Source organism: Pseudophryne corroboree, chromosome 6 (genome assembly GCF_028390025.1).
Source record: "Pseudophryne corroboree isolate aPseCor3 chromosome 6, aPseCor3.hap2, whole genome shotgun sequence".
Classification (NCBI taxonomy): Eukaryota; Metazoa; Chordata; class Amphibia; order Anura; family Myobatrachidae; genus Pseudophryne; species Pseudophryne corroboree.
Genome location: NC_086449.1, coordinates 525,624,609 through 525,651,446, shown reverse-complemented (window position 1 = coordinate 525,651,446; position 26,838 = coordinate 525,624,609). Strand labels below are relative to the sequence as shown.

Sequence of the window (26,838 nt, the reverse complement as noted above, 5' to 3'; positions counted from 1 at the left end):
GATTCAACCATACATTAAGGATCAACCAACGTTCCTTAAAGATACCACTCAACTTCTGATCAAATTGGACCAATTGGGCACAGTACCTACCAACACTCTGCTCTGTACGCTTGATGTTAAAAACCTGTATACAGTCATCCCACACTCGAGTGGTGTGGCGGCGATGGTATTATTTCTGTTTAAACATCATTTTGATGCGATCCCCATCCCACTGTTCCTGGAATTGCTGTCTAAAACCCTCACTCAAAATTATTTTATACACCATGGCCAGTATTTCATCCAAACAACTGGGTGTGCGATGGGATCCTCAGTAGCTCCATCGTTCGCAAACGTATTCATGTTCCAACAAGAAGAACTTTTTTTTTTTTTTTTCTTTTCATCACCTGGTATCAAAGGGAAAATGCTGCTGTATACACGCTACATTGATGATCTGTTGATCATATGGTCTGGACCAGAAGAGGAACTCGTCACACTCATTAATCAGATTAATCTGCAGGATTCCCCTATCAAATTCACTTATCAGATTAGTCACAACATCATTAATTATCTAGATGTGACCATAGAGATCATCAACAACCAGGTCCACACCAGACTGTTTTCAAAACCTACGGACTGCAACACCTTGCTCCATCATAGCAGCTGCCATCCCCCTGCACTGATACGAGGTTTGCCAAGGTCCCAAATGCTCAGGGCAGCTCGCATTTCCAGTGATAAAACTACCTTGGTTACTGCACTTGACCAGATGATCCATAAGTTTGCCAACAGGGGCTACAAACTTCGTGAACTAATGAAAACCAGGGATGAAGTATTACGAACTTCCAGAGACCAATTATTGTACAGTGTGCCACAGAAACGACTAGAATCACGAATACCTTTTGTTACTCGATACACTACAGCTAGTAGGGTCATCCCACGAGCCACAAAGGGACTGTGGCCTATTGTCTCAGGTGACAAGGACCTCCCTTGCTTTAAAAATACCTCCGTAATGCCCAGCTACAAAAGAGGACCCAACATCAGAGATATTCTTGTTAAAACCAACATGGTTCCAAAGAACCCAACTCATATGCTGCACACCCAGTTGAAAAAACCGGGATGCTATAAGTGTGCATCCTGCACTACATGCAAATATTTAAAAACTGGTCAAGATTTCCAGAACCCACACACAGGTCACCGATACAAAATCCGCCATGTACTTACCTGCACGACATCCTACATTGTTTACATTATTATTTGTCCATGTGGCATGCTGTACGTAGGACAAACCATCAGAAACCTACGGGACAGAATGGCGCTTCACCGATCTGCGATAAAAGCATCCCTGGATGGCAAATCGGTTGACCAACCAGTGGCACGCCATTTCAAGGCACTTGGCCACCCACTGTCAAGTTTAAGATACAAAATCATTGATCACATTCCAGTTCCCCTTAGAGGCGGCGATAGACAACGGGCCTTATCCAAGTGTGAAGCCAAATGGATTTACCTATTGGATGCATTGTCCCCTAAAGGACTAAATGAAAAATTTACCTGGAATATCTTCTTATAACAGAGACAATGCAACAGTCAATATGGTATCATTTACACATCAGTGGGTCCTGATTCTCTCCCTTCCCTATTCCAGCACCTCCCCCTCCCCTCCTGCCTTTCCCACCCCTCACCTCCTTTTCCCTGTTCTCCACTCCCCCACCGTTTCTTCAAGCCCTGTGATCCATGACCGTTTATGCCAAGCAAGTTGTGATTTAATGATTATTGCATATATTCCACACTTGTAGGCATCAAACGTTGTAACAATTATTCTATATTTAAATAAGCTGTATAAATTATATCAGTCTTTGAATGCAATTGCACTGTATTTTTCTATGTAGCTGCTGTCAGTAACGTTTTAAACCCTTTTAAATCTTTTGCACTCATGTCACCAGTAACTCCACAGCACTATTTCTGCTGGGCATGGCATGCAAACTGCATGCCTCTACTCACGATCGCTGTTTCTATCACTGACAGGTCTTCCCGGCGCCTGCCACAGTTTATGCGCGTTGCCTAGCAACACAGCACGTCACAGGGGAGCCGCTCACGTGACTCTCCCGGAAGTCCCGGACACAGACGCCGGGAACACCTCTCCCTTACACTTCACGCTACTTAACAGGTGAGTGTTTCTTCTGTTGGTTTGGTTCTTTTTCACTTCACAGCACAGGGGTCACCTTACCTGATGAAAAGGCTGCGAGGCCTTGAAACGTCGTAAGATACCTGTCCCCCTTTATGGTTTTTATTTGATTGACACAATGTTACTTTGATGTCACCATGGTTTGAATACAAATTATGATTTTTGCATAAGCCCATGGAGTGCCGCCTTTTTTCCTTTGCTGCTAACACCTGAGCCACAGGTGGGGAAGGATACTGTGTCTATATATATATATATATATATATATATATATATATATATATATATATATATATATATATATATATATATATAGCGCTCTGGTGTGTGCTGGCATACTCTCCCTCTGTCTCCCCAAAGGGCTAGTGGGGTCCTGTCCTCTATCAGAGCATTCCCTGTGTGTGTGCTGTGTGTCGGTACGTTGTGTCGACATGTATGAGGAGGAAAATGAGGTGGAGGCGGAGCAATTGCCTGTAACAGAGATGTCACCCCCTAGGGAGTCGACACCTGAGTGGATGAGCTTATGGAAGGAATTATGTGACAGTGTCAGCTCTTTACAAAAGATTGATGACATGAGACAGCCGGCGACTCAGCCTGTGCCTGTCCAGGTGTCTCAAAAGCCATCTGGGGCTCTAAAACGCCCGTTACCGCAGATGGCAGATACAGACGCCGACACGGATACTGACTCCAGTGTCGACGATTAAGAGACGAATGTGACTTCCAGTAGGGCCACACGTTACATGATTGAGGCTATGGAAAATGTTTTTACACATTTCTGATAATACCAGTACCACTAAAAATAAGAATTTACTTACCGATAATTCTATTTCTCGGAGTCCGTAGTGGATGCTGGGGTTCCTGAAAGGACCATGGGGAATAGCGGCTCCGCAGGAGACAGGGCACAAAAAAGTAAAGCTTTACTAGGTCAGGTGGTGTGCACTGGCTCCTCCCCCTATGACCCTCCTCCAGACTCCAGTTAGGTACTGTGCCCGGACGAGCATACACAATAAGGGAGGCATTTTGAATCCCGGGTAAGACTCATACCAGCCACACCAATCACACCGTACAACTTGTGATCTAAACCCAGTTAACAGTATGACAACAGAAAGGGCCTCTTAAAGATGGCTCCTTAACAATAACCCGAATTAGTTAACAATAACTATGTACAAGTATTGCAGATAATCCGCACTTGGGATGGGCGCCCAGCATCCACTACGGACTCCGAGAAATAGAATTATCGGTAAGTAAATTCTTATTTTCTCTATCGTCCTAAGTGGATGCTGGGGTTCCTGAAAGGACCATGGGGATTATACCAAAGCTCCCAAACGGGCGGGAGAGTGCGGATGACTCTGCAGCACCGAATGAGAGAACTCCAGGTCCTCCTTTGCCAGGGTATCAAATTTGTAAAATTTTACAAACGTGTTCTCCCCCGACCACGTAGCTGCTCGGCAGAGTTGTAATGCCGAGACCCCTCGGGCAGCCGCCCAAGATGAGCCCACCTTCCTTGTGGAGTGGGCTTTTACAGTTTTAGGCTGTGGCAGGCCTGCCACAGAATGTGCAAGTTGAATTGTGTTACAAATCCAACGAGCAATCGACTGCTTAGAAGCAGGTGCGCCCAACTTGTTGGGTGCATACAATATAAACAGCGAGTCAGATTTTCTGACTCCAGCCGTCCTTGCAATGTATATTTTTAAGGCTCTGACAACGTCCAACAACTTGGAGTCCTCCAAGTCGCTAGTGGCCGCAGGCACCACAATAGGTTGGTTCAGATGAAATGCTGATACCACTTTAGGGAGAAAATGCGGACGAGTCCGCAGTTCTGCCCTATCCGAATGGAAGATTAGATAAGGACTTTTATAAGATAAAGCCGCCAATTCAGATACTCTCCTGGCAGAGGCCAGGGCTAGTAACATAGTCACTTTCAATGTGAGATATTTCAAATCCACCTTTTTCAATGGTTCAAACCAATGGGATTTGAGGAAATCTAAAACTACATTTAGATCCCACGGTGCCACCGGAGGCACCACAGGAGGCTGTATATGCAGTACTCCCTTGACAAAAGTCTGGACCTCAGGGACAGAGGCCAATTCTTTTTGGAAGAATATTGACAGGGCCGAAATTTGAACCTTAATGGATCCCAATTTGAGACCCATAGATAATCCTGATTGCAGGAAATGTAGGAAACGACCCAGTTGGAATTCCTCCGTCGGAACCCTCCGATCCTCGCACCACGCTACATATTTTCGCCAAATGCGGTGATAATGTTTCACGGTGACTTCCTTCCGTGCCTTAATCAAGGTAGGAATGACTTCTTCTGGAATGCCTTTCCCTTTTAGGATCTGGCGTTCAACCGCCATGCCGTCAAACGCAGCCGCGGTAAGTCTTGAAAAAGACAGGGACCCTGCTGTAGCAGGTCCCTTCTCAGAGGTAGAGGCCACGGTTCGTCCGTGAGCATCTCTTGAAGTTCCGGATACCAAGTCCTTCTCGGCCAATCCGGAACCACTAGTATTGTTCTTACTCTTCTTTGCCGTATGATCTTCAATACCTTTGGTATGAGCGGCAGAGGAGGAAACACATACACTGACTGGTACACCCAAGGAGTTACCAGTGCGTCCACAGCTATTGCCTGTGGATCTCTTGACCTGGCGCAATATTTGTCCAGTTTCTTGTTGAGGCGAGACGCCATCATGTCTACAATTGGTCTTTCCCAACGGTCTATTAACATGTTGAAGACTTCTGGATGTAGACCCCACTCTCCCGGATGAAGATCGTGTCTGCTGAGGAAGTCTGCTTCCCAGTTGTCCACGCCCGGGATGAACACTGCTGACAGTGCTATCACGTGATTCTCCGCCCAGCGAAGAATCTTGGCAGCTTCTGCCATTGCACTCCTGCTTCTTGTGCCGCCCTGCCTGTTTACATGGGCGACCGCCGTGATGTTGTCCGACTGAATCAACACCGGCTTTCCTTGCAGGAGAAGTTCCGCCTGGCTTAGAGCATTGTAGATTGCTCTTAGTTCCAGAATGTTTATGTGAAGAGACTTTTCCAGACTCGTCCATACTCCCTGGAAGTTTCTTCCTTGTGTGACTGCTCCCCAGCCTCTCAGGCTGGCGTCCGTGGTCACCAGGATCCAATCCTGAATGCCGAATCTGCGGCCTTCTAATAGGTGAGCCTTCTGCAACCACCACAGAAGTGACACCCTTGTCTTTGGTGACAGGGTTATTCGCAGGTGCATCTGCAGATGCGACCCTGACCATTTGTCCAACAGATCCCTTTGGAATATTCTTGCATGGAATCTGCCGAATGGAATTGCTTCGTAAGAAGCCACCATTTTTCCCAGGACTCTTGTGCATTGATGTACTGACACTTTTCCTGGTTTTAGGAGGTTCCTGACCAGATCGGATAACTCCTTGGCTTTTTCCTCTGGAAGGAAAACCTTTTTCTGAACCGTGTCCAGAATCATTCCTAGGAACAGCAGACGAGTTGTCGGGATTAAATGGGATTTTGGAATATTCAGAATCCACCCGTGTTGTCTTAGCACCTCTTGAGATAGTGCTAAAGCTGTCTCCAGCTGTTCTCTGGACCTTGCCCTTATTAGGAGATCGTCCAAGTATGGGATAACTAATACGCCTTTTCTTCGAAGAAGAATCATCATCTCGGCCATTACCTTGGTAAAGACCCGAGGCGCCGTGGACAATCCGAACGGCAGCGTCTGAAACTGATAGTGACAGTTTTGAACAATGAACCTGAGGTACCCCTGGTGTGCGGGGTAAATCGGAACGTGTAGATACGCATCCTTGATGTCCAAGGATACCATAAAGTCCCCTTCTTCCAGGTTCGCTATCACTGCTCTGAGTGACTCCATCTTGAACTTGAACTTTTTTATGTAGAGGTTCAAGGACTTCAGATTTAGAATAGGCCTTACCGAGCCATCCGGCTTCGGTACCACAAATAGAGTGGAATAATACCCCTTTCCTTGTTGTAATAGGGGTACTTTGACTATCACCTGCTGAGCGTACAGCTTGTGAATGGCTTCCAACACCCTCTCCCTTTCGGAAGAGACGGTTGGTAAGGCAGACTTCAGGAAACGATGAGGAGGATCCGTCTCTAATTCCAACCTGTACCCCTGAGATATTATCTGCAGGATCCAGGGGTCTACCTGCGAGTGAGCCCACTGCGCGCTGTAATTTTTGAGACGGCCCCCCACTGTCCCCGAGTCCGCTTGAGAGGCCCCAGCGTCATGCTGAGGTTTTTGCAGGAGCCGGGGAGGGCTTCTGTTCCTGGGAAGGAGCTGCCTGTTGGTGTCTCTTCCCTCTTCCTCTGCCTCGTGGCAGGTACGACAAGCCCTTTGCTCTCTTATTTTTGTAGGAGCGAAAAGGCTGCGGTTGAAAGGTCGGTGCCTTTCTCTGTTGGGGAGTGACTTGAGGTAAAAAAGTGGATTTCCCGGCAGTAGCCGTGGCCACCAAGTCTGATAGACCAACTCCAAATAACTCCTCCCCTTTATACGGCAAAACCTCCATGTGACGTTTTGAATCCGCATCGCCTGTCCACTGTCGTGTCCATAAGGCTCTTCTGGCTGAAATGGACATAGCACTCACCCGAGATGCCAGTGTGCAAATATCCCTCTGTGCATCACGCATATAGATAAATGCATCCTTTATTTGTTCTAACGACAGTAAAACATTGTCCCTATCTAGGGTATCAATATTTTCAATCAGGGATTCTGACCAAACTACTCCAGCACTGCACATCCAGGCAGTTGCTATAGCTGGTCGTAGTATAACACCTGCATGTGTGTATATATTCTTTTGAATAACTTCCATCTTTCTATCTGATGGATCCTTAAGTGCGGCCGTCTCAGGAGAGGGTAACGCCACTTGTTTGGATAAGCGTGTGAGCGCCTTGTCCACCTTAGGGGGTGTTTCCCAGCGCGCCCTAACCTCTGGCGGGAAAGGGTATAATGCCAATAACTTTTTTGAAATTATCAACTTTTTATCAGGAGCAACCCACGCTTCATCACACACGTCATTTAATTCTTCTGATTCAGGAAAAACTGTTTGTAGTTTTTTCACACCATACATAATACCCTGTTTTACGGTATCTGTAGTATCAGCTAAATGTAACGTCTCCTTCATTGCCAAAATCATATAACGTGTGGCCCTACTGGAAAATACGTTTGAATTTCTACCGTCGTCACTGGAATCAGTGCCCGTGTCTGGGTCTGTGTCGACCGACTGAGGCAAAGGGCGTTTTACAGCCCCTGACGGTGTTTGAGGCGCCTGGACAGGCATTAATTGATTGTCCGGCCGCCTCATGTCCTCAACTGACTGTTTAAGGGAAGATAAACCATCACGTAATTCCACAAATAAAGGCATCCATTCTGGTGTCGACCCCCTGGGGGGTGACATCTGCATATTTGGCAATTGCTCCGCCTCCACACCAATATCGTCCTCATACATGTCGACACCACGTACCGACACACACCGCAAACTCACAGGGAATGCTCTAATGAAGACAGGACCCACTAGCCCTTTTGGGGAGACAGAGGGAGAGTCTGCCAGCACACACCACAAAGCGCTATATATACAAGGGATATCCTTATATTAAGTGCTCCCTTATAGCTGCTTTAATATATATATATATAGCCATTAATGTGCCCCCCCTCTCTGTTTTACCCTGTTTCTGTAGTGCAGTGCAGGGGAGAGACCTGGGAGCCGTTCTGACCAGCGGAGCTGTGACAGAAAATGGCGCCGTGTGCTGAGGAGATAGGCCCCGCCCCTTTTTCGGCGGGTTCTTCTCCCGCTATTTTTCCAGTCAGGCAGGGGTTAAATATCTCCATATAGCCCCTATGGGCTATATGTGAGGTATTTTTAGCCTTGTATAAGGTTTATATTTGCCTCTCAGAGCGCCCCCCCCCAGCGCTCTGCACCCTCAGTGACTGCCCAGTGAAGTGTGCTGAGAGGAAAATGGCGCACAGCTGCAGTGCTGTGCGCTACCTTATGAAGACTGAGGAGTCTTCAGCCGCCGGTTTCCGGACCTCTTCACGCTTCAGCATCTGCAAGGGGGTCGGCGGCGCGGCTCCGGGACCGGACTCCACGGCTGGGCCTGTGTTCGATCCCTCTGGAGCTAATGGTGTCCAGTAGCCAAGCAGCAAATCCACTCTGCATGCAGGTGAGTTTACTACTTTCCCCCTAAGTCCCACGTTGCAGTGATCCTGTTGCCAGCAGGACTCACTGTAAAGAAAAAAACCTAAACTAAACTTTCTCTAAGCAGCTCTTTAGGAGAGCCACCTAGATTGCACCCTTCTCGTTCGGGCACAAAATCTAACTGGAGTCTGGAGGAGGGTCATAGGGGGAGGAGCCAGTGCACACCACCTGACCTAGTAAAGCTTTACTTTTTTGTGCCCTGTCTCCTGCGGAGCCGCTATTCCCCATGGTCCTTTCAGGAACCCCAGCATCCACTTAGGACGATAGAGAAAAGGGTATTAGGTTGGGTGAGAAAAAACTGCCGGTAGTTTTTCCTGCATCTGAGGAATTAAATGAAGTGTGTGATAATGCGTGGGTTTCCCCCGATAAAAACTGTTAATTCCTAAAAAGTTATTAGCATCATACCCCTTCCCGCCAGAGGATAGGGCACGTTGGGAAACACCCCTTAGGGTGAATAAAGCGCTCACACGCTTGTCTAAACAGGTGGCACTACCGTCCCTGGATACGGCCGCACTTAAGGAACCTGCTGACAGAAAGCAGTAAAATATCCTAAAATGTATATACACTCACACGGGTGTGATACTGCGACCAGCAATCGTCTCAGCCTGGATGTGCAGTGCTGGGGTGGCTTGGTCGGATTCCCTGACTGACAATATTGATATACTAACTATAGAGCATTTAAAAGATGCATTTCTATATATGCGTGATGCACAGAGGGATATTTGCCGACTGGCATCAAGAGTAAGTGCGCTGTCCATTTCTGCCAGAAGAGGGTTATGGAGTGGTCAGGTGATGATGATTCCAAAAGGCATATGGAAGTATCGCCTTATAAAAGGGAGGAGTTATTTGGGGTAGGTCTAACAGACCTGGTGGCCACTGGAAACAGCCAATTCCCAGGAACAAAAGCCCTCTCCCGCCTCCGCAAAGTCCTCAGCATGACGCTGGGGCTTTACAAGCGGTCTCAGGCACGGTGGGGGCCCGTCTCAAGAAATTCGAGACGTCTCCCCCTCGCCGTTTCATAAAGTATGCTTTACCGACGTCTCCCTCAGACAGGGAGACAGTATTGCAAGCCATTCACAGGCTGTATTCCCAGCAGGTGATAATCAAGGTACCCCTCCTGCAACAGGGAAAGGGGTACTATTCCACACTATTTGTGGTACCGAAGTCGGACGGCTCGGTGAGACCATTTTTAAATTTAAAATCCTTGAACACTTGCATACAAAGGTTCAAATTCAAGATGGAGTCACTCAGAGCAGTGATTGCAAACCTGGAAGAAGGGGACTATATGGTCTCTCTGGACATCAAAGATGCTTACCTACATGTCCCAATTTACCCTTTTCACCAAGGGTACCTCAGGTTTGTGGTACAGAACTGTCACTATCCGTTTCAGACGCTGCCGTTTGGATTGTCCACGGCACCCAGGGTCTTGACCAAGGTAATGGCCGAAATGATGATACTCCTTCGAAGGAAGGGAGTTTTAGTTATCCCTTACTTGGACGATCTCCTGATAAGGGCAATATCCAGGGAACAGTTGGAAGTCGGGGTAGCACTATCTCAGATAGTGCTGCGCCAGCACGGTTGGATTCTCAATATTCCAAAAATCACAGCTGATCCCGACGACACGACCTCTATTCCTAGGGATGATCCTGGACACAGTCCAGAAAAAAGGTGTTTCTCCCGGAGGAGAAAGCCAGGGAGTTATCCGAACTAGTCAGAAACCTCCTAAAACCAGGCCAGGTGTCAGTGCATCAGTGCACAAGGGTCCTGGGAAAAATGGTGGCTTCCTACGAAGCAATTCCATTCGGCAGATTCCACGCAAGAACTTTCCAGTGGGACCTGCTGGACAAATGGTCCGGATCGCATCTTCCGATGCATCAGCGGATAACCCTGTCACCAAAGACAAGGGTGTCTCTCCTGTGGTGGTTGCAGAGGGCTCATCTTCTTGAGGGCCGCAGATTCGGCATTCAGGACTGGGTCCTGGTGACCACGGATGCCAGCCTGAGAGGCTGGGGAGCAGTCACACAGGGAAAAAATTTCCAGGGCTTGTGGTCAAGCCTGGAGACATCACTTCACATAAATATTTTGGAGCTAAGGGCCATTTACAATGCCCTAAGCCAAGCAAGACCTCTGCTTCAAGGTCAGCCGGTGCTGATCCAGTCGGACAATATCACGGCAGTCGCCCACGTAAACAGACAGGGCGGCACAAGAAGCAGGAGGGCAATGGCAGAAGCTGCAAGGATTTTTCGCTGGGCGGAAAATCATGTGATAGCACTGTCAGCAGTGTTCATTCCGGGAGTGGACAACTGGGAAGCAGATTTCCCCGGAAGAGTGGGGACTTCACCCAGAAGTCTTCCACATGATTGTAAACCATTGGGAAAAACCAAAGGTGGACATGATGGCGTCCCGCCTAAACAAAAAATATGACAGGTATTGCGCCAGGTCAAGGGACCCTCAGGCAATAGCTGTGGACGCTCTGGTAACACCGTGGGTTTACCAGTCAGTGTATGTGTTCCCTCCTCTTCCTCTCATACCAAAAAGTACTGAGAATTATAAGACAGAGGGAAGTAAGAACTATAAGAGATGCTCACGGAGGACCCGTGGCCTCTACCTCTAAGAAGGGACCTGCTCCAGCAAGGACCCTGTCTATTCCAAGACTTACCGCGGCTGCGTTTGACGGCAGGGCGGTTGAACGCCGGATCCTGAAGGAAAAAGGCATTCCGGATGAAGTCATCCCTACCCTGGTCAAGCCAGGAAGGATGTAACCGCAAAGCATTATCACCGCATTTGGCGAAAATATGTTGCGTGGTGCGAGGCCAGTAAGGCCCCGATGGAGGAATTTCAACTAGGTCGATTCCTGCATTTCCTGTAAACAGGAGTGTCTATGGGCCTAAAATTGGGGTCCATTAAGGTTCCAATTTCGGCCCTGTCAATTTTCTTCCAGAAAGAACTAGCTTCACTACCTGAAGTTCAGACGTCTGTAAAAGGGGTACTGCATATACAGCCTCTTTTGGTGCCTCCAGTGGCACTTTGGGATCTCAATGTAGTTTTGGGATTCCTAAAGTCACATTGGTTGAACCACTTGAATCTGTGGAGTTAAAATATCTCACATGTTGTTGGCCCTGGCCTCGGCCAGGCACGTGTCAGAATTGGGGGCTTTATCCTGTAAAAGCCCTTATCTGATCTTCTATTCAGACAGGGCGGAATTGAGGACTCGTCCTCATTTTCTCCCTAAGGTGGTTTCAGTGTTTCATCTGAACCAACCTATTTTGGTACCTACGGCTACTAGTGACTTGGAGGACTCCAAGTTGTTGGACGTAGTCAGGGCCTTGAAAATATATGTTTCCAGGACGGCTGGAGTCAGGAAATCTGACTCGCTGTTATCCTGTATGCACCCAACAAGCTGGGTGCTCCTGCTTCTAAGCAGACTATTGCTCGTTGGATTTGTAGTACAATTCAGCTTGCACATTCTGTGGCAGGCCTGCCACAGCCAAAATCTGTAAAAGCCCATTCCCCAAGGAAGGTGGGCTCATCTTGGGCGGCTGCCCGAGGGGTCTCGGCGTTACAACTTTGCCGAGCAGCCACTTGGTCAGGGGCAAACACGTTTGCTAAATTCTACAAATTTGATACCCTGGCTGAGGAGGACCTGGAGTTCTCTCATTCGGTGCTGCAGAGTCATCCGCACTCTCCCGCCCGTTTAGGAGCTTGGTATAATCCCCATGGTCCTTACGGAGTTCCCAGCATCCACTAGGACGTCAGAGAAAATAAGAATTTACTTACCGATAATTCTATTTCTCATAGTCCGTAGTGGATGCTGGGCGCCCATCCCAAGTGCGGATTGTCTGCAATACTTGTACATAGTTATTGTTACAAAAATCGGGTTATTATTGTTGTGAGCCATCTTTTCAGAGGCTCCTCTATTATCATGCTGTTAACTGGGTTCAGATCACAGGTTGTACGGTGTGATTGGTGTGGCTGGTATGAGTCTTACCCGGGATTCAAAATCCTTCCTTATTGTGTACACTCGTCCGGGCACAGTATCCTAACTGAGGCTTGGAGGAGGGTCATAGGGGGAGGAGCCAGTGCACACCAGGTAGTCCTAAAGCTTTACTTTTGTGCCCAGTCTCCTGCGGAGCCGCTAATCCCCATGGTCCTTACGGAGTTCCCAGCATCCACTACGGACTATGAGAAATAGAATTATCGGTAAGTAAATTCTTATTTTTTATGAGAAACTGCTGAAAACCCTTTAATTCGCATTTTTATTTTTTAGTAATCAAATCACATTCCCCCTAATTATAATGGGAAATTCGATCTGGGCAAATTGACATTAACAAAAAAAATAAAGAAGGTAAAAAAACCCCAAAATGAGCCATGTGATAATTAAGCCAGCTTCAGCTGTCGTAATCACAGGGATCATTGCGGTATTCCTACTTCTGCACAGCTTTCTCAGAGAAAGCTGTGTAGTGACCCAGTTCCGTTGATCAGCTATGTGATCGTAAGCTGATCACAGTTAGAAAACAAAAACAGACATACCAGTTCCAGGGTCCGGGGATCGGTGCTCCAGTGAGGGCTGCCGGTCATCGTGTCATCCTGTGCGCTGTGGTGAGATGGGCTATGTTTGTACAGACATTATCCAGTATAGCTGAGCTGATAATTCCAACTTCTGTACTCGGGATAGGTTACACTATTAACACTTACATACAGCATTCCACCTGTGGTTTATCAGCCTCTCAACGGAAACGGACTGAACAGTCAGTGGTAAGTAAATCACATAGACTTAAAACAACATCTTCACAGTCTACACATGTTTCAGATGAGGATTCGTTCGAGGATGTAGACTCATTTCACTCTGGTTCTGCATACGAAGACGAAGAAGGTGATCTCGGCTCAGTGGACATATCTGAGTTAATTAATGCAATGAAAGCCATTCTATCCTTAGAAGAATCAGCAGAGCCTGTGTTAAAATCCAAGGCATCTGTGTTTAAACGTCCCATAACAGTTAAGACTGAGTTTCCTGGGTCAGAGCAGCTGACGGAAATTATGAAAGAGGCTTGGGCTATGCCCAGTAAGAAATTTAGAATTCCTAGGAAATTGAATTCCAATTATCCTCTTCCGGCTAGGGACTGTTTAAAGAGGGAGGTGGCCCCCAAATTATATACGCATGTTATTCGATTAGTGAGAAAATCTACATTACCTCTGCCTTCAACATCATTAAATGATATCATGGATAGGAGAGTGGATGGTTTTCTAAAAAAACATTTTTTCCATGTCTGGGGCAATCATTAGACCAGCCATGGCTTCAGCCTGGATGGCAAAAGCAGTGGCTGCCTGGGTTGATACATTGGAAGGGGGTCTTTCAATGGCATCTAGAGAGCAAAAATCCCATGTTGCACATATCAAACAGGCTGCGAGGTGATTGGAAGAAGCAGCGTTAGATATGGGTACAATTGCCTCTCAGGCATCAGCTTCAGTAGTAGCTGCTCACAGAGCAGTTTGGCTACGTTCATGGAAAGCTAATTCAGAATCCAAAAAGGTTTTTACCCTTTACTGGAGATATTCTTTTTGGTAAAGAGTTAAACAGTATTTTACATTGTAACCAGATAAGTTAATCATATGCTTATGTCAAGAATTCCCAAACCTGATCATCCTCAAGGCAACCTAACAGTTCAGGTTTAAGGATATCCATGCTTAAGCACAGATGGCTTCATTAGTATTTGGAAAAAAAATGAATGAAAAATCGCTGGTATATAGCTAAATAGTATTGGCTTTTACTTTTAAAAACACATAGATATATATCAATCAATACAATAATATAAACATTTATCGGCTGGCCGTAAATACAGAATATTCACACATTAAAATATGCACGTGTATTTGTCTTTCCCACTACTGGGATAAATAATGTATAAAGAGCAACAGTGAAAACTTCCAATGCGTTACTTTGAATATCAGTCCTGATCCGTTGGACCTGTATAGTGAGTTTATGAAAAAACTTTAAATAGGAAGCACGAAACCGGTGATAACCATGCTTGATCAGGTGCTATTTGCCAGCGAGGATATAGTAGTAGTGGTGGTACCTTTTCAGGTGTAAATGAAAGTATTGAACTTGTCGTGCTACAAGGCTCAGAGCAACTGATATTAATGCACTTCCTGGCCCTGGAAGAGATCTGTTGGCCATTTTTAGTAAGATTAGACTTGTCTGATGGTCGCAATGGAGATCCAAATGCTTTGTCTTTGGACCTGTGATGACGGCTGAAGGCATAATTTCTTCGGACACCTTCTGCGCAATTAGCATATTAGTTGTAATGGTGCCCACACACTGCTATCTGCACTATGGGGGTAATTCTGAGTTGATCGCAGCAGGAATTTTGTTAGCAGTTGGGCAAAACCATGTGCACTGCAGGGGAGGCAGATATAACGTGCAGAGAGAGTTAGATTTGGGTGGGTTATTTTGTTTCTGTGCAGGGTAAATACTGGCTGCTTTATTTTTACACTGCAATTTAGATTGCAGATTGAACACACTCCACCCAAATCTAACTCCCTCTGCACATGTTATATCTTCCTCCCCTGCAGTGCACATGGTTTTGCTCAACTGCTAACAAAATTCCTGCTGCGATCAACTCAGAATTACCCCCTATGTGCGTTTTGAGCTATACTATGTGTGCTATGCGATTTGTACTTTTATGGTATGCTATTTGAACTAGAGATGTGCACTTGAAATTTTTCGGGTTTTGTGTTTTGGTTTTGGGTTCGGTTCCGCGGCCGTGTTTTGGGTTCGACCGCGTTTTGGCAAAACCTCACCGAATTTTTTTTGTCGGATTCGGGTGTGTTTTGGATTCGGGTGTTTTTTTTTAAAAAACACTAAAAAACAGCTTAAATCATAGAATTTGGGGGTCATTTTGATCCCAAAGTATTATTAACCTCAAAAACCATAATTTCCACTCATTTTCAGTCTATTCTGAATACCTCACACCTCACAATATTATTTTTAGTCCTAAAATTTGCACCTAGGTCGCTGGATGACTAAGCTAAGCGACCCTAGTGGCCGACACAAACACCGTGCCCATCTAGGAGTGGCACTGCAGTGTCACGCAGGATGGCCCTTCCAAAAAACACTCCCCAAACAGCACATGACGCAAAGAAAAAAAGAGGCGCAATGAGGTAGCTGTGTGAGTAAGATAAGCGACCCTAGTGGCCGACACAAACACCGGGCCCATCTAGGAGTGGCACTGCAGTGTCACGCAGGATGGCCCTTCCAAAAAACCCTCCCCAAACAGCACATGACGCAAAGAAAAAAAGAGGCGCAATGAGGTAGCTGTGTGAGTACGATAAGCGACCCTAGTGGCCGACACAAACACCGGGCCCATCTAGGAGTGGCACTGCAGTGTCACGCAGGATGGCCCTTCCAAAAAACCCTCCCCAAACAGCACATGACGCAAAGAAAAAAAGAGGCGCAATGAGGTAGCTGTGTGAGTAAGATAAGCGACCCTAGTGGCCGACACAAACACCGGGCCCATCTAGGAGTGGCACTGCAGTGTCACGCAGGATGGCCCTTCCAAAAAACCCTCCCCAAACAGCACATGACGCAAAGAAAAAAAGAGGCGCAATGAGGTAGCTGTGTGAGTAAGATAAGCGACCCTAGTGGCCGACACAAACACCGGGCCCATCTAGGAGTGGCACTGCAGTGTCACGCAGGATGGCCCTTCCAAAAAACATTCCACAAACAGCACATGACGCAAAGAAAAATTAAAGAAAAAAGAGGTGCAAGATGGAATTGTCCTTGGGCCCTCCCACCCACCCTAATGTTGTATAAACAGGACATGCACACTTTAACCAACCCATCATTTCAGTGACAGGGTCTGCCACACGACTGTGACTGAAATGACGGGTTGGTTTGGACCCCCACCAAAAAAGAAGCAATTAATCTCTCCTTGCACAAACTGGCTCTACAGAGGCAAGATGTCCACCTCATCATCATCCTCCGATATATCACCGTGTACATCCCCCTCCTCACAGATTATCAATTCGTCCCCACTGGAATCCACCATCTCAGCTCCCTGTGTACTTTGTGGAGGCAATTGCTGCTGGTCAATGTCTCCACGGAGGAATTGATTATAATTCATTTTAATGAACATCATCTTCTCCACATTTTCTGGATGTAACCTCGTATGCCGATTGCTGACAAGGTGAGCGGCGGCACTGAACACTCTTTCGGAGTACACACTTGTGGGAGGGCAACTTAGGTAGAATAAAGCCAGTTTGTGCAAGGGCCTCCAAATTGCCTCTTTTTCCTGCCAGTATAAGTACGGACTGTGTGACGTGCCTACTTGGATGCGGTCACTCATATAATCCTCCACCATTCTTTCAATGGTGAGAGAATCATATGCAGTGACAGTAGACGACATGTCCGTAATCGTTGTCGGGTCCTTCAGTCCGGACCAGATGTCAGCATCAGCAGTCGCTCCAGACTGCCCTGCATCACCGCCAGCGGGTGGGCTCGGAATTCTGAGCCTTTTCCTCGCACCCCCAGTTGCGGGAGAATGTGAAGGAGGAGATGTTGACAGGTCGCGTTCCGCTTGACTTGACAATTTTCTCACCAGCAGGTCTTTCAACCCCAGCAGACTTGTGTCTGCCGGAAAGAGAGATCCAAGGTAGGCTTTAAATCTAGGATCGAGCACGGTGGCCAAAATGTAGTGGTCTGATTTCAACAGATTGACCACCCGTGAATCCTTGTTAAGCGAATTAAGGGCTCCATCCACAAGTCCCACATGCCTAGCGGAATTGCTCCGTGTTAGCTCCTCCTTCAATGTCTCCAGCTTCTTCTGCAAAAGCCTGATGAGGGGAATGACCTGACTCAGGCTGGCAGTGTCTGAACTGACTTCACGTGTGGCAAGTTCAAAGGGCATCAGAACCTTGCACAACGTTGAAATCATTCTCCACTGCGCTTGAGACAGGTGCATTCCACCTCCTATATCGTGCTCAATTGTATAGGCTTGAATGGCCTTTTGCTGCTCCTCCAACCTCTGAAGCATATAGAGGGTTGAATTCCACCTCGTTACCACTTCTTGCTTCAGATGATGGCAGGGCAGGTTCAGTAGTTTTTGGTGGTGCTCCAGTCTTCTGTACGTGGTGCCTGTACGCCGAAAGTGTCCCGCAATTCTTCTGGCCACCGACAGCATCTCTTGCACGCCCCTGTCGTTTTTAAAAAAATTCTGCACCACCAAATTCAAGGTATGTGCAAAACATGGGACGTGCTGGAATTTGCCCATATTTAATGCACACACAATATTGCTGGCGTTGTCCGATGCCACAAATCCACAGGAGAGTCCAATTGGGGTAAGCCATTCCGCGATGATCTTCCTCAGTTGCCGTAAGAGGTTTTCAGCTGTGTGCGTATTCTGGAAAGCGGTGATACAAAGCGTAGCCTGCCTAGGAAAGAGTTGGCGTTTGCGAGATGCTGCTACTGGTGCCGCCGCTGCTGTTCTTGCGGCGGGAGTCCATACATCTACCCAGTGGGCTGTCACAGTCATATAGTCCTGACCCTGCCCTGCTCCACTTGTCCACATGTCCGTGGTTAAGTGGACATTGGGTACAGCTGCATTTTTTAGGACACTGGTGAGTCTTTTTCTGAGGTCTGTGTACATTTTCGGTATCGCCTGCCTAGAGAAGTGGAACCTAGATGGTATTTGGTAACGGGGGCACACTACCTCAAGAAATTGTGTAGTTCCCTGTGAACTAACGGCGGATACCGGACGCACGTCTAACACCAACATAGTTGTCAAGGCCTGAGTTATCCGCTTTGCAGCAGGATGACTGCTGTGATATTTCATCTTCCTCGCAAAGGACTGTTGGACAGTCAATTGCTTACTGGAAGTAGTACATGTGGTCTTCCGACTTCCCCTCTGGGATGACCATCGACTCCCAGCAGCAACAACAGCAGCGCCAGCAGCAGTAGGCGTTACACGCAAGGATGCATCGGAGGAATCCCAGGCAGGAGAGGAATCGTCAGAATTGCCAGTGACATGGCCTGCAGGACTATTGGCATTCCTGGGGAAGGAGGAAATTGACACTGAGGGAGTTGGTGGGGTGGTTTGCGTGAGCTTGGTTACAAGAGGAAGGGATTTACTGGTCAGTGGACTGCTTCCGCTGTCACCCAAAGTTTTTGAACTTGTCACTGACTTATTATGAATGCGCTGCAGGTGACGTATAAGGGAGGATGTTCCGAGGTGGTTACTTATTACAGCTTGACAAAGGCAACACACGGCTTGACACCTGTTGTCCGCTTTTCTGTTGAAATACCTCCACACTGAAGAGCTGATTTTTTTGGTATTTTCACCAGGCATGTCAACGGCCATATTCCTCCCACGGACAACAGGTGTCTCCCCGGGTGCCTGACTTAAACAAACCACCTCACCATCAGAATCCTCCTGGACAATTTCCTCCCCAGCGCCAGCAACACCCATATCCTCCTCATCCTGGTGTACTTCAACACTGACATCTTCAATCTGACTATCAGGAACTGGACTGCGGGTGCTCCTTCCAGCACTTGCAGGGGGCGTGCAAATGGTGGAAGGCGCATGCTCTTCACGTCCAGTGTTGGGAAGGTCAGGCATCGCAACCGACACAATTGGACTCTCCTTGTGGATTTGGGATTTCGAAGAACGCACAGTTCTTTGCGGTGCTTTTGCCAGCTTGAGTCTTTTCAGTTTTCTAGCGAGAGGCTGAGTGCTTCCATCCTCATGTGAAGCTGAACCACTAGCCATGAACATAGGCCAGGGCCTCAGCCGTTCCTTGCCACTCCGTGTGGTAAATGGCATATTGGCAAGTTTACGCTTCTCCGACAATTTTATTTTAGGTTTTGGAGTCCTTTTTTTACTGATATTTGGTGTTTTGGATTTGACATGCTCTGTACTATGACATTGGGCATCGGCCTTGGCAGACGACGTTGCTGGCATTTCATCGTCTCGGCCATGACTAGTGGCAGCAGCTTCAGCACGAGGTGGAAGTGGATCTTGATCTTTCCCTAATTTTGGAACCTCAACATTTTTGTTCTCCATATTTTAATAGGCACAACTAAAAGGCACCTCAGGTAAACAATGGAGATGGATGGATACTAGTATACTTATGGATGGACTGCCGAGTGCCGACACAGAGGTAGCTACAGCCGTGGACTACCGTACTGTGTCTGCTGCTAATATAGACTGGATGATAATGAGATGAAATCAATATATATATATATGTATATATATATATATATATATATATATATATATATATATATATATATATATATATATATATATATATATGTATATATAATATCACTAGTACTGCAGCCGGACAGGTAGATAATATATTTATTAGGTAATGATGACTGATGACGGACCTGCTGGACACTGTCAGCTCAGCAGCACCGCAGACTGCTACAGTAAGCTACTATACTATAGTAGTATGTACAAAGAAGAAAGAAAAAAAAAACCACGGGTAGGTGGTATACAATTATGGATGGACTGCCGAGTGCCGACACAGAGGTAGCTACAGCCGTGGACTACCGTACTGTGTCTGCTGCTAATATAGACTGGATGATTGATAATGAGATGAAATCAATATATATATGTATGTATATATAATATCACTAGTACTGCAGCCGGACAGGTAGATAATATATTTATTAGGTAATGATGACTGATGACGGACCTGCTGGACACTGTCAGCTCAGCAGCACCGCAGACTGCTACAGTAAGCTACTATACTATAGTAGTATGTACAAAGAAGAAAGAAAAAAAAAAACACTGGTAGGTGGTATACAATTATGGATGGACTGCCGAGTGCCGACACAGAGGTAGCTACAGCCGTGGACTAACGTACTGTGTCTGCTGCTAATATAGACTGGATGATTGATAATGAGATGAAATCAATATATATATGTATGTATATATAATATCACTAGTACTGCAGCCGGACAGGTAGATAATATATTTATTAGGTAATGATGACTGATGACGGACCTGCTGGACACTGTCAGCTCAGCAGCACCGCAGACTGCTACAGTAAGCTACTATACTATAGTAGTATGTACAAAGAAGAAAGAAAAAAAAAAACCACGGGTAGGTGGTATACAATTATGGATGGACTGCCGAGTGCCGACACAGAGGTAGCTACAGCCGTGGACTAACGTACTGTGTCTGCTGCTAATATAGACTGGATGATTGATAATGAGATGAAATCAATATATATATATGTATGTATATATAATATCGCTAGTACTGCAGCCGGACAGGTAGATAATATATTTATTAGGTAATGATGACTGATGACGGACCTGCTGGACACTGTCAGCTCAGCAGCACCGCAGACTGCTACAGTAAGCTACTATACTATAGTAGTATGTACAAAGAAGAAAGAAAAAAAAAAAACCACGGGTAGGTGGTATACAATTATGGATGGACTGCCGAGTGCCGACACAGAGGTAGCTACAGCCGTGGACTAACGTACTGTGTCTGCTGCTAATATAGACTGGATGATTGATAATGAGATGAAATCAATATATATATATGTATGTATATATAATATCACTAGTACTGCAGCCGGACAGGTAGATAATATATTTATTAGGTAATGATGACTGATGACGGACCTGCTGGACACTGTCAGCTCAGCAGCACCGCAGACTGCTACAGTAAGCTACTATACTATAGTAGTATGTACAAAGAAGAAAGAAAAAAAAAAAAACACGGGTAGGTGGTATACAATTATGGATGGACTGCCGAGTGCCGACACAGAGGTAGCTACAGCCGTGGACTAACGTACTGTGTCTGCTGCTAATATAGAGTCTAGACTGGATGATAAATTATTGATAATGAGATGAAATCAATATAATATCACTAGTACTGCAGCCGGACAGGTACTATATATATTTATTATGTAATGACTGATGACGGACCTGCTGGACACTGTCAGGTCAGCACAGCACCGCAGACTGCTACAGTAAGCTACTATAGTAGTATGTATAAAGAAGAATGAAAAAAAAAAAAACACGGGTAGGTGGTATACAATATTATATATATATATATATATATATATATATATATATATATTATATACAATTATATATATATATATATATATATATATATATATATATATTAAACTGGTGGTGATTGATTATTAAACTGGTGGTCACTTCAGGTCACGTTGCAACTTGCAACTAGTTCTCCGAGGCCTAAGCAGACAATCACAAAATATATTATTATACTGGTGGTCAGTGTGGTCACAACAATGGCAGTGTGGCACTGACTCTGGCAGCAAAAGTGTGCACTGTACGTTATATGTACTCCTGAGTCCTGCTCTCAGACTCTAACTGCTCCCCACTGTCAGTGTCTCCCCCACAAGTCAGATAATACACTTACAGTCACACTATCTAATCTATAAATATCACTTCAGCAAGTAGTATAGTAGTATACAGTATAGTAGTACTCCTCCTAATAATGCTCCCCAAAATACTGTGTCTCTCTCTTCTCTAAACGGAGAGGACGCCAGCCACGTCCTCTCCCTATGACTCTCAATGCACGTGTGAAAATGGCGGCGACGCGCGGCTCCTTATATAGAATCCGAGTCTTGCGATAGAATCCGAGCCTCGCGAGAATCCGACAGCGTGATGATGACGTTCGGGCGCGCTCGGGTTAGCCGAGCAAGGCGGGAAGATCCGAGCCTGCTCAGACCCGTGTAAAAAAACCTGAAGTTCGGGCGGGTTCGGATTCAGAGGAACCGAACCCGCTCATCTCTAATTTGAACTACATGTGATTTGAACTACATCCGAATTTAACTACACTACAATATGTAATGTAGTTCAGAAATACCTGCTTGCACATACTGTTTTGCCTTGTGATATTGACTAGACGGGAGCACGCATCGCATCGCAAGGGACAATACACACGGAGTGATTTCAACTAGACGCAATGCTAATTAAACTAAAAAGATCAAATAGCATGCGAGAATCGCACCATAAAGTATTCCATAGCCACTTCCCTGAGGCTGTGCAATACTGTACAATTATCAGTGACGCCCAAAATGTAGTATTAGAAAACCTGGACATCAAATTTATACATTTGTGTGCTTTAGATGATATTTAAAATATTTGCATGTGTGATAGAGAGTTTATTACAACCTGCCTCTTGTTTATGGTATTAAATAATGGCTGTATTGGCGTTTGCTGTTTGCCCTTCTTTCTCTCGTTTTTTAGTCTTGTAACATTATAGTTCTATTTTAAACAGGTCAAAATTGCCTCATTTTTCCAACAATCCTGTAATATTATATTGATCTAATCTTGTTTCTGATTTGTACAGTATGGAGTGGAGGATGCCGGTGGAATGAGCCATGTACCTCCTGGATGGAGTTATTGGTTTGCTTTGGTGAGTAACATTTCAGATCATGAAACTCCAAGAGCAATGCCACACAAGTAGTGATTCCTGTTTTCCTCTATCCAAATATACTGTACTCTCATTATTGAGAATCATTGATTTCTATACATCTTATTTTGATGTGGTTTATTTGAAGCCTGTTTGGGCCCATATAAATAGATATGTGCTAAACAGAACAAATGACAGATAACCTGCACGCTTTATGCATCTGACCAATTATTATGTACTCATTGAATTTGCATAGTCAAATTTATTTATTTTATTGATTTTAGTATATAAATTCTTCTGTGCAGTGTATTGGATGTTACTTTCTTACAGTGTTATTGTTAATACTGCTATTTATAGATAGTTTTACTATATGGCTGAGTTGCTTTGTAGTCATGTAGTATGTGCAGAGCTTTGCTTTTTATGGTTAGCTCTTAAACTATAAGTTACTACTAAACAACTGCAAACGTTTACAATTGTAAATTTGTATCAGCAAATTAGGGAACATTCCCTTAAATCAGTACCCTTACAGTACTAAAATCATTCTAGTTAACTTGATTTAGCATTCTCGGTTTTGAAAATCCAGAAAACGTGTTTTACAGTGCATCTGGAAAGTATTCACAGCACTTTACTTTTTCCACATTTTCTTATGTTACAGCCTTATTCCAAACTGGAATAAATTTATTTTTCCCCCCACAAAATTCTTCACACACTAACCCATAATGACAATGTGAAAAAAGTTTATTTGAGATTTTTGCAAATTCCTTACAAATAAAAAAACTAAGAAGTCACATGTACATAAGTATTCACAGCCTTTGCGCAATACCTTGTTGATGCAGCAATTACAGCTGCAAGTCTTTTTGAATATGATGCCACAAGCTTGGCACACCTATCTTTGGGCAGTTTCACCCATTCCTCTTTGCAGCACCTCTCAAGCTCCATCAGGTTGGATGGAAATCATCGGAACAGCCATTGTCAGATCTCTCCCAGAGATGTTCAATCGGATTCAAGTCTGGGCTCTGGCTGGGCCACTCAAGGACATTCACAGAGTTGTTCTGAAGCCACTCCTTTGATATAGTGGATGTGCGCTTAGGGTCGTTGTCCTGCTGAAAGATGAACCGTCGCCCCAGTCTGAGGTCAAGAGCGCTCTGGAGCAGGTTTTCATTCAGGATGTCTCTGTACATTGCTGCATTCGTCTTTCCCTCTATCCTGCTAGTCTCCCAGTTCCTGCCACTGAAAAACCCCTCAACAGCATGATGTTGCCACCACCATGCTTCACTGTAGGGATGATATTGGCCTGGTGATGAGCGGTGCCTGGTTTCCTCCAAACATGACGCCTGGCATTCAAGCCAAAGAGTTCAATCCTTGTCTCATCAGACCAGAGAATTTTGTTTCACATGGTCTGATAGTCCTTCAGGTGCATTTTGGCAAACTCCAGGCGGGCTGCCATGTGCTTTTTACTAAGGGGTGGCTTCCGTCTGGCCATTCAGATGGTTGTCCTTCTGGAAGGTTCTCTCTCCACAGAGGAATGCTGTAGCTCTGACAGAGTGACCATCGGTTCCTTAAAATGGCTAAACCCGTCTAAAGTCCTACTTTGTGCATCCAAACTCCTGCTCAGACGTCCAAAGTGCCGACTTGGCACACCTTTCTTCTTGCACCTCAGGAGGCTGTGAGAAGAAATGTCGTCCCCACTGCTACTGGATGTCTAAACAGAGCACTTATTGAATTGCTCCATTTTGCATCCCCCTAGTGGAAACCACGGTAAGACAAATGAATCAGCGTCAAAGTCACAGTAAACTGTTTACCAAACTATATGGCTGCCTATACGAATGGGTCAACTCCCTGATCCACTCGATAGACTTAGTGAAGAAACCCTCTGGAAGGTATATAGTGTGCCTCCATGTCCAGGACCACTATTCCACTGGAAGACAGAGCCTCTGGATAGAAAGCTGGAAAGCTTTTTAAGAAATGTCCAGGGTTTTTTTGGTAACCTCTTATGAGTGGTGTATTTATGTCCTGGTCTTAAGGACACTTTGTATTGGTTGGTACACTAGATATGGATGTGCAGTAGAAGATTAACAGACCTTATCTACTTAAACTTATCTGGGATTTAAAAAAACGATTTTAATTCCTTTGCCCAGTATCACTGGATACCATTCTATTTTAAAGCCAGGAGTATTATGTCAGCAGTAGTCGCCAGAAGAGCTCTCTGGTTGTTCCCATTGGCAGCAGATCCATAGCCTGAGAATCAGTTGCCCATGCTTAATTTTGAAGGCAATTTTTAGTGATAAGCCTGATACATGCTGTGATTAAAAAAAAAATCCCTAGGAGTAAATCCCATAATTTGTCACAGAAATGGAGATCAAGGTGTTTTTCTTCTTATTCCACTCAGTAGAAAGGAAACATCAGCCTTGGAAACCGTATTGTAGACCATATGATGCCAGCACAATCTTTTGGCCCTTTAAGCCTTAAGAAGGGAGTCCACAATGACTATGTCCCTGCTCAACTTCCAGTGCATCCTGTGGGTGTGAGCAGTTCCAGGTATACAGTGGCCTGAATGCTTTTACCACTTAATATCATTAGCTTAATATCGGCATGAGGTACAAAATCAAATTCTAACTAATAACTGGAGGAAATATTTATGTAACCACCTGGACTCTGTCCTTCCCAGGGAATTGAAAGCATTACTGCAAAGTCTGCAAGCTTTACTAAAAGCAGAAGTGATCCCTGTTACATCTGCCCAAGACAGCCATCTTACATTCCAAGCTTTTTTTTTTTTTTTTGTGGAATAATTATCAGGGTCTTTAAGCCATCATCAATTTGTGGAAGCTCAATCATTTTGTATACTCAAGGCGTTTCCAAATGGAATCTAGGAATACTAGTCTCAATGCAATAGCTAAACTGAAATGTCCTAACCTCCAAAGATCTACAGGATGCTTATGTTCACTTTCCTACCACAGCTCAAAATCATTACTACAGCATGCTCAGATTCGTATTTGGTCTGGGTCGTAGCCTCTCCCGTTTTGTCTTTCTACGTCTCCAAGGACCTTCAAAAAAGTTCTGGTGGTTCCTATGGGTTTTTTTTTCAGGAAATGGGGAGTCACTCTGTGGCCTTATCTGGATTACACCCTAGTGATTGAAAAATCAGAGCACCTTGCCCTAACCAAGACAGATTAGGTAGTGTTGCTACTGTAGGTATGTACTGTAATGTATGGGTCATCCATATGGCAAAATGTCATCTCATGCCGATCTTCAGCAGCTATAATTCCTGGTATTACAGATAGACACTGTATGATAGAAACAAAATTGTAAAAATTGTCCACCTGTCCCACGTGTCGCGCCCTGTGAGGGCCACAGGGTGAATATGCAAAACAATTACCAGAGTGAAAGAGAACCCATAAAAAGTTCTCAGTCAAGTTCTTAAACACCAGAAGCCGCCCGGGCCGGAAGCTGGAAATGTCCCTGGTTCTTGAAGCAGCAAAGACTCCCACTGGGCGCAGACCACGGATACCAAAGTGCCGACGCGTTTCAACTCCTTTCCGGGGTCTTTTTCAAGGCTAGATACCATCTCCCATCTCCTTCCCGGATATTTAATGCCTCCATTATCCAATCACAAGCGGCGTTGCTCCATTACTGCACAACCCTTCTGGCGTGAATACGCCGCCGGGTTGCCATGGTTACCGAAAGTGTAGATCCGTCACTTCCGCTCACGAGTCCGTGTACACGTCGTCACGGCAACCCGGCGCGTCGGAGCGTCACCCACTGGGCCGCCGTCCACACTCAAGTAGCTATAGCAACCAGGTGTCTGGAACGGTCTCCCGTCGGAGGCGCTTTAACAGCTAACCAAATGCCGCCGTGACAAATCATGCAACACAAACAAGCCGCATGATATTAATACACAGAGTGATGCAGGGAATAAGTCCAAAGCTTTTTCAAGTCCATAGAGCATAATTGATTGCATGATCATCTTAAAGTCTCTAAAGAATAAAAAACAAGTGCTAAATCATACAGTAAAAGATTTGTTTAAAAGCATTTTCTTATATGAACCATTTAAGTTCAAAGTCATTATTCAGACCCA

At 45.4% G+C, this 26,838-nt stretch overlaps 1 protein-coding gene across 1 annotated transcript in view; it reads left to right on the top strand.

Moving 5' to 3' along the window:
- GNS (glucosamine (N-acetyl)-6-sulfatase) overlaps positions 1 to 26,838 on the top strand; it is a 103,133-nt gene that overhangs the window by 18,340 nt on the left and 57,955 nt on the right. The window contains exon 4 of the mRNA XM_063927547.1: positions 22,701 to 22,766. Coding sequence (XP_063783617.1) covers positions 22,701 to 22,766 — 66 coding nt within the window. The remainder of the gene's footprint in view (positions 1 to 22,700; positions 22,767 to 26,838) is intronic.